We start from the raw sequence: 15,386 nt of genomic DNA, 5'->3' as shown, positions 1-15,386 counted from the left end.
CTATATACATGATCTTATTGTTTTCCAATTGAGCATAATCTGAAATATTTTTTGCTTTGTAACACATAATCTTAAGTACTTGAAGGGACGCAATAGGCAAGTATATGACAACTTGTAGATACTATATGGAGGTTCTATTTTAAAGATTGATTTTCATTACTTCCGATTATACCAAAAGGGGCGTCTACGGTCTTAAAGATAATATCAAGTGACAAGAGACTTAAGCCAATCATTTCCTTGAGTTTCATGTATCTTTCGATTGAAGATGAAATGTATTATATACAATGTTCATCTTCAACGGGTTGTTAGTGATACTAATAATTTTTCATTTTCCTTTTCTAAATTTTTGAATATTTTCATCAATAAATTTTTGTAATGATGACTAAATATAATTTTAAGAATCTTTGTTTAATTATTAAAAAATTAAATCTCGAAAATGCATGGTTTGAATTCACCATATGCAAAATTTTATATTTAAATATCCTTGTATTTTTCCTTTGCACATGACTGGAAGGCCATGGGTCTAAAAATCCAAAAAAATAAAACCCATTAATGATCAACTTGACACGTGGAAAATATTGCACTTGTGTAGAATCTATTCATAAATCCTCTTTCCAGAAACCCAAGTGAAGAAAGGTCGCATCGTTGCCCATGAGAAAAAAAAAAAAAAATCATGGATAATTTTTTTTAAGGTGCAAATGGATAGAATTCTTCACCATGGTCAAATGGACAGTACATAAATAATGTGGAAAACCATGGATATATTTCATTATTCTAAGAAATGGGCAGATGATGAATTCCTATTTAAGTCATACATCCAAATTGATCTTATCTCAATCATATATCCCACTATGTATAATGTTTCTTTAATTTTTTTTTATTTTTATTTTTCTCTTTCAACAAGTCTAATTTTGTAAACAATCTTTACATAAATTAAAACTGATATACGTCAAAAGAATTCTCAAATTCGAATCAACCATATATATGCAACTTTTTTTTTTGGTGGGGGGTGGGCCGGTGGGGGAAGGTTGGGTACACCGCTCAACATCTATCATCCTCTCTCCTTCGTGTTTGGAAAAGATTCCCCCGTATTTCTATGTTCAGTCTTATGATTTATGCATAATATTAACTTCCTAAAATTTGATGGCATGCCTAACCCTTTCTCTTTTATTTTTTTTCCCGTTTCTATGGGAAGTTTCCATTTCACTTCTTTATAAAAGTTGGTTGGCCTACATATTTATCGGGCAATTTTAACTTTTCAATCAAAAGATAACATTTGGATTGATCATGTGCTAAACTCCAAACTTAGATTCAATCAAATGTCTTTTCATGTATTTTCCATGCAATCATATACTTCTCAACCCTCAATGTGGTAGCATGCACCCTCCCATAAATCTGAAATCTTCAAAACAATATGTTGTTGCACAATCCTGCGTGTCCAAGATCCTGCAAAACAAGAGTTAGAAGTTGGCCTGGAGGGAGCTCCGAAGCCAGGCTCTGACGATCAAGTTAGACTCAAATATCTTCATTCTAGCGTAAGGGTTTAAGTCGATTTAGAGTCCTTACCTTCTTCTCCAGTCTAGGCTTCCTTATATAAGTAACAAGGGTTTTCCTCATTGGTCAAGAGGTGTTGGCATATGGACGCGTTTCCTCATCTTATTGGGGAGATCTTTCTTTGTCGTGGTTGAACTGATTGAGATCATAACGATTAACTTAACTAAGGATGGCCATTATAACCGCTCACTTGATCATGGTAGGATCTCCTAATGGCTAACCTAACCATGATGGGGTTCTTCAACGGCTAACTCAACCATGGTAGAATTTGGAGTAAAGCAACCTAACCTCTAGTTAATTTCCCCGGCCTTAGTTTAGGTCAGTCACGATTCCTTTATGGGGTTGGTTGGGTGCTCGAGAATTTCACTGATGAGAGGGGGAGGTTGGTCTACTTCTATGTTTATGCTGGTCAGGCGACTCGGGCCTGAGTACAATTACCCAACTATTGACTGGTCAACTATGTATATATATGGTATATCACTATCAATATACCAGTTGTCAGGTTTGAGTGGATCAAATACAATTTATCCTTTTATATTAAATAGCTTGTGTTGTCTCAAACCAGATTATTCCTCATTCCCAATCGTAGCTTTCTTGTTAAAATTTTTTCAGCTAACCGAGTTAATTCGAAATTCGATTAATTTGATGGCAGTGAAATGACCACCCCACCTTTAAGAAGTTCCAAAAATCTTTCTTTTGTTCATGTTCATGTCCATATGCCCCACTCATTTAAGGATGTTAATTTGGTATCAATATCAAATACATATATTTAAAACTTATCAAATATCGGTATCAAAGGAGATTTGGTGTGGTTTCAAAATGAGAAAAACGGTTTTTTTCCCCCCTTCTTCTCGATATGATATGATATCAATTAAGGGTGAAACAAGGCCAGGTTGGGTAGGGTTTCTTACAATCCTAACACAACCCGAGATCCCAAAACTCAACCCAATCCTAACCCAACCCTGTCGGGTTCATGCTCAGGCCCAATCCTACTAGGGTCAAGGTTGGGTCGGATTGGGTCGGGTTGACCCTAGTTGGTCTTCTTAGTGGAATAACATTCCGATAATTATAACATTTGATAATTAAGAAAATTGACAGATTTGAAGATAATGGTTTTTAATTAAAACACTAAAATGAATTCCTCTATTGAACTATACTAAATGTGATATTTTATCATTCTTTCATGGATATTCCATGTGCCCCTATTTTTCCATGTGACCCTATTTTTAATCCTCTCCATCAAAAGTCAACATATTAAGATATAATCTAATCATTCACTGATGTTAGAATTTCATTTTGATATACAATAATGCTTAATTTCCAATATATAAGGACCAAGAAATTCAAATACTGCAGGACCCCACCTCCTTTCATTCCTTATTTCATGGCTATAGAGATGGGTTTTTCCCTTTGGCTTTATGCTCTCCCTTTTGGTTGTACTCTTCTCTATCATATTCTTGTTACACAAGAAACTCAATGACAACAACAAGAAACTGCCACCAGGAAATATGACACTCCCTTGGCTAGGAGAGACATCTGTATTCTACAAAGCACAATAATAGTTAGGGTTTGACTCAGGGCGGGTTAGGGTTGGGTTGGGTTTTCTATGCCTCAACCTAAGCCCGACCCAACTCCACACAGGGTTGGGTCGGGTTGAGCTGGGTTGGCCTTATCGTCGGGTTGGACAGGATTCGGGCTCAAGACGGGTTAGGCTGAGTTCAGATCGTCAGGACCATTGTTAGTTAAAACGGGAACGGAAAAAAAATAGAAACGTACGGTACGAGTTTTAAACAGATAAAAACGTTGAACGGTACAGTCAAAAAAACGATAAAAAAAAAGGGAACGGCAAACGGACGTAAACGAACGGTACAAGTATTAAATGTGTAGTTTTCAAAAAAACGAAACCAAAAAAACGGTAGTATACTCATGCAATTTGAGAGATTATTACTTGTATACATGCATCTAATATTCCAAAAACTCTAAGAGTCCTAAGATAAAATAGCCCAATGGACTACAAGAAAATGAGATGTTGCTAGCTTTAGCTTCTCCTTACTCAATGGGCTATAAGAAGATGTGATTTTTTTCCTATAGATAGTATGGAAGTTAAAAACAAAAAACCAAGTACCATATTGTCTTCACTCTTCACTTTTACTAATAGGTTTTTTTTTTTTAATTAATTAATTTTTTTAATAAAATTCCTATTTTATCCTTAAAAAACGGATACGCGTTTAAAACGGCTGTTTAAAACGGATTCTTTTGCCGTTTCCATTTTTTTCCGGATTGTATGATAGCATACGGGAAAATGCGTTTTAAACGGCAAAAAAAGAGAAACGCGTTTTAAACGGGTTTTAACTAACAGTGGTCAGGACTAAACTTACACCCCTAATATCAATATTAAAGACAAAATCATTTGGTACAGATCGAATATTACTAAAATTATATCAAATATCGAAATCGTACCAAATTTTGTACTGAATGCTGTATTGAATTATCGAAATATAAATTTCTGAGTATGCATACACAAAAAGGCCAAAAAAAGGTATGACAAAAAAAAAAAAAAACTGAAACCATATTCGTACCGAATGAAAACCAAATGAACATTATACAAAAAGTGTACTAAACCAAAACTGTACTTTAGGTATCTATTTTTAATATATTATACTATATCAAATATTATATCGATTGATATTCTTATTTTCATTGGCTCTCATGTTGGTTCAAAGAGTTGTCTGATAAGGAACGTTTTTTATCCCCCTTTTTATTATTATTTATTTTTTCTTTCCTTGTAACACTGATATAGTATTCCACGAAGTAGGAGGGAAAAAGATGAAGGGAATATGATATGTGACGCCAGAAACTCTCTCTCTCTCCTAAAGTGGGGAATCTTGGCTGTGCTTATCCTCCTCTCTCCTCTCTCCTCTCTCCTCTCTCCTCTCTCAAGTCTTCATATTATTATAAGCAACTCAAAATGGTGACGAAAGGGCATCAGCGTGCCCAACGGTCGATGAAGTGGAAAGGCATTAATTTCCACATCACCATAGCAGTCTCTCTCTCTCTCTCTCTCCCCTTCCTCCCTTCGCAGCAGGATAACCGTCAGGGTCAATGTTCCCCATCCTTGAGGACCACCTTTTCTTCCTTTCCTCCTCAGATCAAAACGATTAAACGAAACCTCTTTAACTCTTACTGAAAAATGAAAATTACTTTCCAACCAATTGATGATCCCAAAACAAAATCCCGACAATACCCATCAATTCAATGTATTAGTTGTTGAGAGCCCTTCAAAACTGTTCTTCCTTCCACCCTTTTAACAGTTTGATCTAACTGTGACCAAGTCTACACGCCATGTTTCACCCACAACCAATTTGAGCTCACCAAATCCTCCACTCTAATCCCTAACTAATGTCAATAAGTAAATACCCATTTGCTTTTCAACTAAAATGATCCCTTTTCCATTTACGTGTTTGATCTTTAGCCTCAGAGAAAGGACGACAAGACTTAGCATGTTCCTGCAACTTGTCTAGTGGTTTTTGGGTTCTTTTTTTTTTTTTTAATGATTTCAGGTAGATTTATAAAGAACTTGTGCTGTGGTTAGGAAGTTGATTTGTCTTTTTGGAATTTGACTGCCAAATGGTGATATACGGTCCATACGGATTTGGCAATGTAGAAGGGTAGCAATCGTGGTTTCAGGTGAAGAACAGGGGCATTTGTTTATTCAGGATTTTGAGGTTTTGGTTATAAACAACCCCCCCCCCTTCCCCCCCTTAACCCTTCTTCTCTCACCCAAAAACTCAGAACTCTTCAAGACCCTTACGTGGAGATAAACATCGACACCTAAGAATCCTCTTTGAAGTAAAGGAGGTATGTTAAAGTCCCACTCGTTACTGATTTAATATTGGTAGAAATGAATGAATGAAACTCCCTTTGTTCTTTTGATGTTTCCTTTATATATATCTGTGTACTGTGTTATTTCATAAAATGGGAGATTCTCTATATTTTGGGGACAGTGATAAAGAAATCTCCTTTCTTCTTTAATTTTTTTCTTAAGATACCTGACTTCTGAGAGGCAATTGGGTTTGGATGTTTGAAGTTTCAGATGGGTTTGAGGGTTCTAGTTTCCACTTTACTGGATAACTTGTCAAAATAGGCTGGCCATGGATTTTGTGAAAGGTGAATTCTTCTTTTGTATCTCAAATGGAAACCCATTTGTTGATTTTTGTCGTCTCACATTCCTACTCCTTCCATTCTTTTTTCTGAGGGGTTGGTAGGAAATCTGGAGTTCTGGTTGAAGCTCAATGTCATCCCTTCCTTTTCTTTTATGCGAATTATCTGCACTTCTTTTTTTTTTTTTTTTTTTGAGGGGGGGGGGGTTGAGAATTGGTGCTTTTGTTGCTGAATTTGGAAATTGATGTTCAATTCAAGGGTTGTAAGTTATGACAATTAATATTTTGAACTTTTCTACTCTGCTTTTCCCCTTCTTAAGAAATGGGTTTCTGGTGCTTATACTTGGTAATGCAGCTCATTTTTCTTTCTAGGTGGCGTTTGTCTATTGATGGATTTATGAATTCCAGTTGAAATTTAGGGTTCTTTCTCGTTTCTTTTCTATTTTTTATCCACCCTCTTTTCCTTCAGAAATTAGTTTTGCTCATTTGTAGTAAATTATGTCAGAGGACATATTTTTGGGAATCATGAACTGCATCGTCCCTTTCCTTTTCTTTTTTCCTTCTAGCGTAATAGGTATTCTTCTGGTTGTAATGCTCGGCTACTTTTACACTCTTGTCACATGAATTGGTGAGTTACAGGACGAATATGTCCGTCAGAGCAATTTCGTTGCATTAAATGTCTTTTGAATTTTTCTTTACTGGGTGAAAATGTTATTTAATCATTGAAACTTACTACATCTTTATGATATTTGAATAAAATTGAATTAGAGTTGTGGGTTCTGCAGTCTGTGTTAGTTATGCGAATTTGTCAATAGCGGTTTTTTATTGGGATTATTGTTTTCCCACCCTTGCCTACTTCCTATGTTGTATATTCGTGGTGTGTTCAACTTAACTCTCAATGGGTTAACCTTCATTATTCAGCCAATGATTGTTCTTGAGCTTCATAAATATATATATATATATATATATTTTTTTTTTTGAGGATCTCATGTTACATCAATCTATCTAGCTATATATGTGCCTTCAGTGGAGGAATGTCTTATCTAGCTGCCTATCATGTGTTGTAGTCTACCTGTAATTTCTAGGCTGACCTCTTAGTATTATGCTAAGCCTACCACTAATTGGATCCCATTTAACTAACATGGTTTTGTATACACTTTGTAGTTCTTGCCATTTACAAATATTATGGATATATGACCAAACTGAGATGATTTATGCAACAAGCAACCTTAAATAAAAGTATCTCTTGATTATCTTTCTTGTAGAAGACTCCATTCCCAATCCCTGCTGTGAGGGAAATAGTTTTTGATAGCTTACATAGTTGTTAATGTTAATGTCTCTTCTACCCAAAATGAATCTGTTTATTATGGTCAGTAAATGTGATTGTGTTTATTGTTCCACTTTGAAGAAGCCTTTCTATAAGAGCTCTACAACATCCACAAGAAGGAAAAGAAAATAAGTGTGCTTTATCCCATGGTAGAACTTATGAAAGACTCAATGATGAGTGCTAAGATCATAGATGGCTGTGTCATGGAAAATTCTTCTAGTGATTATTCTCTATCCCTCTGCCTTTGAACTCCAATACAAACCTGTCTAGAAGAGAGCTTTCTTGTATAAAAGTACCATATGATACCTCTGTCTCTATTGGCAGTTGCTTTTCTTTCCTTTTTTTTTCCTGGGAGAAGGGTCCCGGGGGGGGGGATGGGCCATTGGGGGAGTAATGTTTTCTCGGCCATTTCATAAAGCCTTCAATTGCCTGTCTTAAAAAATGCACTTTGTTCTTCCCTAGGCTTCTTTTCAGCCTGATCTTTTTACTCCCCTTAGAGTGAAATAAATTTCAGGAATGCATGCAATATCATGCACCATACAATCTTGAAACCCATTTTTCTTGCTCTAGCCAGACTAACCTTTTTTTTTTCTTTGTTTTTTTCTTTTCTTCTAACAAATCATGTCAAAGAATCAACCTAAAAGCATCTTGATTAGAAATGATCCTTGATTCTTTTATATAATATTGTAGTCTTCTAACTTATTTCTATGATATTGCTATGTCTGTAAGACAATATTGTAGCCTTCAAATGTGTAGCTGTATAATTTCTAGTCTGCCCTATTGTTTGTATTCTCTCTAATATTTTCTGAAAACAGAATTTCACCATCATTTCTTATCTTTATTGCAGACGATATTGTCTCTTTACCTTGTTCATTTTGGAAGTGCAATTGATGTGGAATTTCTATGGAGAAAGAAAAGAGTTGCTGGATTCAGTATTAGTATCTCATGGTTGGAAATGATTCATCCGGTTATTTGTCAAGGAGATTCTATGACTATCTATCCTGCATCCATTAATTTAGAAAGACATTAATAAGCCACTACCTTCTAATTCTACCTATGATGAGTTCTCACCTAAGGTCAGACAATGACTCTGCCAGCAACAACTATCAAATTTACAATGGGCTTCCAGTGGCTGGGCTAAGTCAATGGAGAGATTATTCTTCAAATCGAGCTTCTCTTCAACATGGAAGTTCAGTCAGGTCAGAGATGTACTATCAACCGATGCAAGAGGTTGAGACCTGTTGCTTGCCTCAGAATTATCCTAGTTCAGACCACCGCCTATACTCTGATAGTGGCACCCGAGGGAATCACTTTCCTATTGAGACTTCTCATGAACAGTATTGCACCCTGGAACCATCCTCAGCAACTGGGAGTTATAATGTTTACAACTCCCCATCTACTCTCAGTTTCTCACCTAATGGAAGTCCTGTATCACAGCAAGAATCACATTCATATCCATCAGGCCCACATCATTCCCCCGACAACAACTATGGGTCTCCAATAAGTGGGTCCTGCATAACAGAAGATGTCAATGACCTGAGACACAAGCTGAGAGAACTGGAAACTGCAATGCTGGGGCCTGATTCAGATATCGTGGACAGCTTTGATAGCAACTTCGATGGTGGAGCCCAAGAAGCACCTTCAGGGAAATGGAAACAAATGCTGGAGATGACCCCCCGAGGGGACTTGAAAGAGGTGCTCATTGCCTGCGCAAAAGCTCTTTCAGATAATGATTTATTGACTGCAGAATGGTTGATTGCTGAGTTAAAGAAGATGGTGTCAGTTTCAGGGGAGCCAATCCAGAGGTTGGGAGCCTACATGTTGGAAGGGATCATTGCACGGTTGTCCCATTCAGGGAGTTCTATTTACAAGGCCCTGAGGTGCAGAGAGCCTCTTAGTGCTGAGCTTCTCTCATACATGCACATCCTGTATGAGGTCTGCCCATACTTCAAGTTTGGATATATGTCTGCCAATGGTGCTATTGCAGAAGCCTTGAAGGATGAAAACAGGATCCACATTATTGATTTCCAGCTTGCACAAGGCAGCCAGTGGATCACCCTTATCCAGGCTCTGGCAGCTCGTCCCAGTGGGCCCCCACACATCCGCATCACCGGTATTGATGATTCCACATCAGCCTATGCCCGGGGAGGAGGACTTCAGATGGTGGGACAGAGACTCTCAAGGCTTGCTGAGTCATGCAATGTTCCCTTTGAATTCCATGCAGCTGCTATTTCTGGATGTGAGGTTGAGCTTGAAACCATTGTTGTTCGTCCTGGGGAAGCTATAGCTGTGAATTTTGCATTCATGTTACACCACATGCCAGATGAGAGCGTGGGCACTGAGAACCACCGAGACCGGCTCCTGAGATTGGTTAAGAGCTTGTCACCCAAGGTGGTGACACTTGTGGAGCAAGAGTCGAACACCAATACAGCTCCTTTCCTTCCAAGATTCCTTGAGACTCTGAACTATTATACAGCTATTTTTGAGTCAATTGATGTTACCCTCCCAAGGGACCACAGGGAACGTATCAACATTGAGCAGCACTGCCTGGCACGTGATGTGGTGAACATCATAGCATGTGAAGGTGCAGAAAGAGTGGAACGTCATGAGGTTCTTGGGAAGTGGAGGTCAAGGTTTGCAATGGCCGGGTTCACTCCATACCCATTGAGCTCATTGGTGAATGCCACCATCAAGTCTTTGCTGGAAAAATATTGTGAGAACTATAGACTTGAGGAAAGAGATGGCGCTCTCTATCTTGGCTGGATGAACAGAGCTTTGGTTGCATCCTGTGCATGGAAGTGAATATTGGAACGGGACCTGCTCCTCCTTTACAATATTTTTCTCATGTCAGGTAAAACCTGTAATTTTGTTCCCTTTTTACCAGTTTACAAAAATGGATAGTGTTAGATTGTTTAGTCTACAGTAATCCATATTAGCTGTTCCTGGAAAACCATCTTCTGAAGTAGCAACTTGATCTGAAAATTTGGTGAAAGCATCAGTTTTTGGCATTGTACTTGCGACAAGGGATATAGTGTAGACTGTCTACTTGATATTTTGTTGGATGATTACACATCCCACACCCACACATCAAAATTCTATTGATAATTCAGAATGATTTCACCCGAATAGAGAACTGGTTGAAGTTTGATTTCAAACATTACATGCATCAGTACCTCACCACCATCTCTTTTAACTGTGCCTGAAATTTCTTTACTATTTATATTCTGGCATTGAGACATACTGTGGCAATGATGCATGGTATGTGAAATGGAATATGTATGAAACTTGTGCTGCTGGATATTTTTTTAACCTATTCATTGGGGGGGGGGGGGGAGTAAGAGGTGTGCCTTAAAGCACACAGTGAAGACAGGAGTCAACCCATGACGTCCTGGGAACCCTGCACTGTACTGGCTGGAGTACAAACCAACTGTGTTAGCAGTTTCTGTCGTGCTGGTGGATAAGGTGTGGAATTAAAAATAAATTGATAAAAAAAGGGTGTACCCAGTGCACGAGGCTCCCGCTACTGTGGGGTCTGGGGAGGGTCATAATTTACACAGCCTTAACCCCCTACTTCGTGGAGAGGCTGTTTCCTGACTTGAACCCTTGACCACTTGATCACAATGGGGCAACCTTACCGTTGCACCTAGGTCTGCCCCCTAAGGTGTGGAATTTTTATGATCACTAAATTTAATCCATCACCCAAGTGGCAAGTGTCACATCTCTGAAATAGGAGTATGCTCAGGTGGAGTTCACAACAGACTGATGCATGCCAAGAGGGCTATCAAGCTGGAGGATGCCAACTTGCTAAGCTTGTAGTCTAGGGAGATTTATGCCCTTCTTCATTTAGTAAGCATGGACCACTAATTCACTATCCATCCAAAGAAAATATAAGAAGAGGGACACAATAAACAAAAAATAGTATCTAGGGGTATTAATGATAATATATGTGGTGAGTATGCATTATTACAGTAAGTTCCTTTAGATACCTTTACTGATCATTAAGTTGAGCAGGTGAGCTAACTAGGTTTCCCATGGGGGATACTATCTCTTTCTTTTCTAGGATATCAGGTTCTCTGGAGAAGGGCTGTTTAGGTATGATTTGAATGTCCATCATAGTAAGTCCTCTATTTGTTATGATATTCTCCAATCCCTGCTGTCCCAGATGAAGCCTGCTATTTGTAGTCCTCTCTAATATTTGAAGCACTTTGTGCATGATGACACATTCTTAGACATTTTGACTCATGCACTCAACTCACCACCCCGATGTCTTCTGCTCATCTTTAGTTCCTAATTCTTGCAAATACCAGTTGGGCTGTGTACTATCAAGTGAATTTAAAAGGAGAAGCAATAGCCACTTCCAAGTGAGGGGGGGTGTAGCACTGAAGCCCAATTTTTTTTTTTTTCTTCTAAGGTTTGCTTTGCAATCTGCAAATTGACTTATATCATTAACATGAGGAGAGCCTTTGAACTAATGATATAGGTGATTTGTGTTCATTGCAGTGATTTGTGCTCTTGATTACTAAACCACTTAAGCTTGTGTGCTTGAAAACATACCAAATTACAATGCCTTTGGCATAAAAAAACAAAAATAAATTATTGCAGTTTGAAAAAATAGAGTAGAAAAATTGCTCTTCACATGGCAATTAGCAGTGATTGGCTAGAAACTACATCAAATCAAGAGCAGTAGCATTTCTTGCCAGCAGATGCTACAGCTCTCTACGTTATCAAAAGAATCCAATGCTTTTTTCTATAAAAAAAAAAAAAAAAAGAATCCAATGCTTTCTTGATTTCTATAGGCGTATTTAAAACTTCGCATCTTCTTTTGATTGATCCTTGTCCTATTCTCATAAGATTTTTAAGCATTTTAAAAATAATTGTACCGACTTATTATTGTTATGTCATTATCAAAAGATATCATTATCTTGCAAATTTTTTAGTAAACTTGTGAAATTATAGGATTTATCCTTGTTAAAAGAAAAACAAAATGTGTTATCTTGTATGCATTCTCGAAATAGATTTTGGGTTAAGAACACATTCTGAAACATGGTGGTTTTCTATTTTCTGGTTTCGAGAGTGTGTTATAAACCCAAATCTATTTTGATAATACATACTGGACACAACCTATATGTAATTTGGAGTTGGGAGAGGCTTCAGAGTATGTTGATATATGTACATGGATGTATGCATGCATTGGTTCTAAGCCCTTCAAAAAAATAAAGAACGGTGAACAAGCAAGCAACTTTATGTTTGATCCAATTAGTTTTTTGGTAGTGGTATATACCACATATCAGTTGATTTGATGATTCAAGATCAAAGCCATTTTTTTATTACAAAAATTTCTCGAATCGATGCCATATGGATATCAGGCTCTCACGATACCGATACAGTTGATATGATATCAATACCTAGAACAGTACTCTCCAACCTGTTATTGTTCATAGTTTGAAATACCCTTCTTCAATCCCCTCAATGTGATAGTGAAGAGATTCTCAAATTGGGTCCTTTTTATATTGCAAACCTGAATTGCTTTTTCTTTTTTTTTCCCTTCGGTAATGTCCACAAAATCCAGTACCTAATTTCCCCACCACTTGAAAAGCCATTCCTTGCTGTAATTTTGACATGTGAATGGCAACAAGGGCCACAAGCCTATGCTTTTCAGGCACCACGTAAATTAAGTGCAGGAAAAAAAAAATTACTATTAAATTAAGACAGTTATTTATATACATGGAGGATGAGTCCTTGACAACAGCTTTATAGGCTAAGCCTTTTAAACAATAAAAGACATTAGTTACCACAAGGACTTTAATAGTTGAAAGACCCCAAAAAAATGAAAAAAGAAGACCAAGGCAATGCTTCGTCACTAGGTTCAGGCAAGATCCTAACTAATTTTTGGGAATCCATTCACTGGGGTTCACAATCACATTTTCTTTCGTTTTCTGCCCATGTGGACCCATATGGATGATATAATTTCCCAACCCCTCATTGATGTATTGTATAGATTCTTTCTTATAATGCCCTTATAGGATACTCTCCCCCTAAAATAAATAAACCCGAATACCCACTATTCCAATGAAAATAAAATTTTCATTAATTAAGGAAGATAAAGAACATTGTCAGGATTAATGGTGTTTCATAGCCCTTATGGCTAAGCTATTCATAATGAGGACTAAATCGTTATTAGGCCAGATCCAAAACGTGGTTTTAAACAAAACATTATTGACATCAAGTGGTACTGAGCTCCAAGGCCACAATTTGGTGCTCCCCTTGTTTCATTCGAGTAGTTGAATTCATATCCTGTAGTTGAACCCATATCTGCGAGTAAGTCTGTTCTTTATGTAAAAATATAAATAAATAAATTCCCTTACCACAACCTCATAACCTCATTTAAGAAGCCCTTTCTAAATGGTCCCTCATTTTGAACCATGTTGACAAATGATGCAGCAAATCTAACCATCGGATAGAGAGAATTAGCCTAGATTAACCACATGTCAAACTTGAGAACCTAATTCAAATAAATACCCAATCATGTATTGGCACATAAATGTCTATGCACGCTGATACTTCCGACCACACTACCATGCACATTCCTATAGTACTTGGTTTTCAAAGATCTTTTACCACTTGGCAAACTTTGACTGGACTGAAACTTTATATACAACAACAACAAGGCTTTTACCCAACTAAATGGGATCAACTACATAAAACTGTCAAAGAAAATGATAGAAGGTGGAGAAAGATCAAGAAAAGAAATAAGGCAACACAACGCCTCCGGGTCATCCCGCCTTAACGCAGTCTGCAACATGGATTTACTCATCTACAAAATTTAGGCTCCAATTGATCTGCCGTGTGGCAGGTTTTTAGATTTGTTTAAGTAAAGCTTTCTAAGTGGACCATGTAGGAAATCATTGACCACATCAATAAAAATAACACGTATCAAACAGAATTCCATCTTTTTTTGCACATTGCACACAACACATCAACAGCCTAAGCTAATTGTCAGTTGGGCTGCAATTTGTTCTTCTGCAGACGAGTTGTCAAAAAAAATAGATCAGAAGTTGGACTGAAAGCGCTTTACAAGCGCTATAGTGAGTTATACAGTGTATACTATTGTCCCACTGGAAACTGTTTTTTAGTATATTAGTTTCACATTTGTACATTAGTCTTCAACTTACAAAGGTTAAATCAAATATACAACAAGAGGCAGGGGAAAGGCAATTGATTGGGGAATAATAAACAAGATGACAGCAACAACAGTTAATTGGATGGGAAACAATGATACCTGCACCAAGTTAAACATTGATACTTGCCTTCTGCAAATAACACCTGCAGCTTTTATTTTCTTTGGAGCCATTGAAACAATCTTATGGACCCAATAGTAATCTACCCGCATTCTGTTGATATGGGTTAGAAGAATGATTTAAAGGTGCTGTCTCAAAGCTAAAGCCTTCACTCTGGTCTTCTCTAGATGCATATCGCTCCATCCCACTGTTAAAAGCTCCATAATAAGATGTTGGTTGAATTATACTACTACAACCGGGACCGGCAATGTTGGTTTGACTTTGGACAGGCCGAGTATCAGGCATCTGCTGCTTCTCAATTGACATATTTTCAGGACTTGAGTTAATGCCTACTCCAAGATCAAGGCTAATGTTGTCACTTTCTTCTGACCTAGTCCTCAACATGCTATTTAGAGCCATATTGTTAATGGTAGTTGCTGCTGTGTCATGACTATTACTTCTAGCAGCTGGTACATCGTGGTTATGTTTCCCCTCATATGTGGTTATTACTGCTTTTGGATCATGTGATGCCCTCTCCACGTGTTTCCTAACTGGGCATCCAGCATTCGTGCACTTGTAGTAACTCCTGCATAACATGACCAGGTTAAGAATCACCATAGATCTCAGAAAGCCACGAAATCAGAATCTTTAATAATCATGGAAATCTATCTCCTCAAATGTATAGCCATATACTGTAATTTCCATCTTTGATTGGAGTAGGCAGGAAAGAAGTACACACAAAGACGGGTCATGAAATCCCCATTGTGACATAAAAATTAAGGATTCTGCTAGAGTAAACCCCCTGTGGCACCAAAATCTCCATAAACCTCTCACATTGGTCCTAAGAGTCCCAATGGTCGTCTTATTAGCTTCCCAAAACGAAGCATTAATGTAAGATAGATTGTACTTCTTGCAAAGATCCCATACATATATGAGATGCATGGGGCTGCGGTCCTTCAATTCCAGGGGAGTCATTGCATTGGGAATTCATAGAACTTTGTGCCATTGGGTTCAAGATATCATTTTCCATAAATTAAAAATACAGTTCTGAAGGCCTTTTTTTTTTTT

General features: G+C 37.5%; 2 protein-coding genes across 5 annotated transcripts in view; one reads left to right on the top strand and one right to left on the bottom strand.

Moving 5' to 3' along the window:
* Positions 1 to 4,588: 4,588 nt before the first annotated feature.
* Positions 4,589 to 11,431, top strand: LOC122070438 (scarecrow-like transcription factor PAT1). 4 transcript variants are annotated; one of them, XM_042634590.1, is made up of 3 exons: positions 4,589 to 5,412; positions 7,889 to 9,892; positions 11,110 to 11,431. In XM_042634590.1, exon 2 carries the CDS (start codon positions 8,098 to 8,100, stop codon positions 9,841 to 9,843), a length of 1,746 nt encoding a protein of 581 aa, XP_042490524.1. In that variant the 5' UTR covers positions 4,589 to 5,412; positions 7,889 to 8,097; the 3' UTR covers positions 9,844 to 9,892; positions 11,110 to 11,431. The 4 variants fall into 4 exon arrangements, with proteins under 4 accessions (XP_042490524.1, XP_042490523.1, XP_042490525.1 ...); XM_042634589.1 differs by having other exon boundaries at positions 4,590 to 5,412; positions 11,102 to 11,431; XM_042634591.1 differs by lacking the exons at positions 4,589 to 5,412; positions 11,110 to 11,431 and adding an exon at positions 5,518 to 5,721 and having other exon boundaries at positions 7,889 to 10,171.
* Positions 11,432 to 14,143: 2,712 nt separating this feature from the next.
* LOC122070434 (probable WRKY transcription factor 20) overlaps positions 14,144 to 15,386 on the bottom strand; it is a 16,517-nt gene continuing 15,274 nt past the window's right edge. Inside the window, exon 6 of the mRNA XM_042634580.1 lies at positions 14,144 to 14,904. Within this exon, the coding sequence (XP_042490514.1) occupies positions 14,403 to 14,904 (502 nt within the window). The 3' untranslated portion in view covers positions 14,144 to 14,402. The remainder of the gene's footprint in view (positions 14,905 to 15,386) is intronic.

This window comes from Macadamia integrifolia, unplaced genomic scaffold, assembly GCF_013358625.1.
Source record: "Macadamia integrifolia cultivar HAES 741 unplaced genomic scaffold, SCU_Mint_v3 scaffold913, whole genome shotgun sequence".
Taxonomy (NCBI): domain Eukaryota; kingdom Viridiplantae; phylum Streptophyta; class Magnoliopsida; order Proteales; family Proteaceae; genus Macadamia; species Macadamia integrifolia.
This window is presented reverse-complemented; position numbering and strand designations above follow the sequence as displayed.

What these genes read in the sequence shown, in the direction of transcription:
- LOC122070438 (XM_042634590.1), top strand. Translation starts at nt 8,098, where the DNA reads ATGATGAGTTCTCACCTAAGGTCAGACAATGACTCTGCCAGCAACAAC.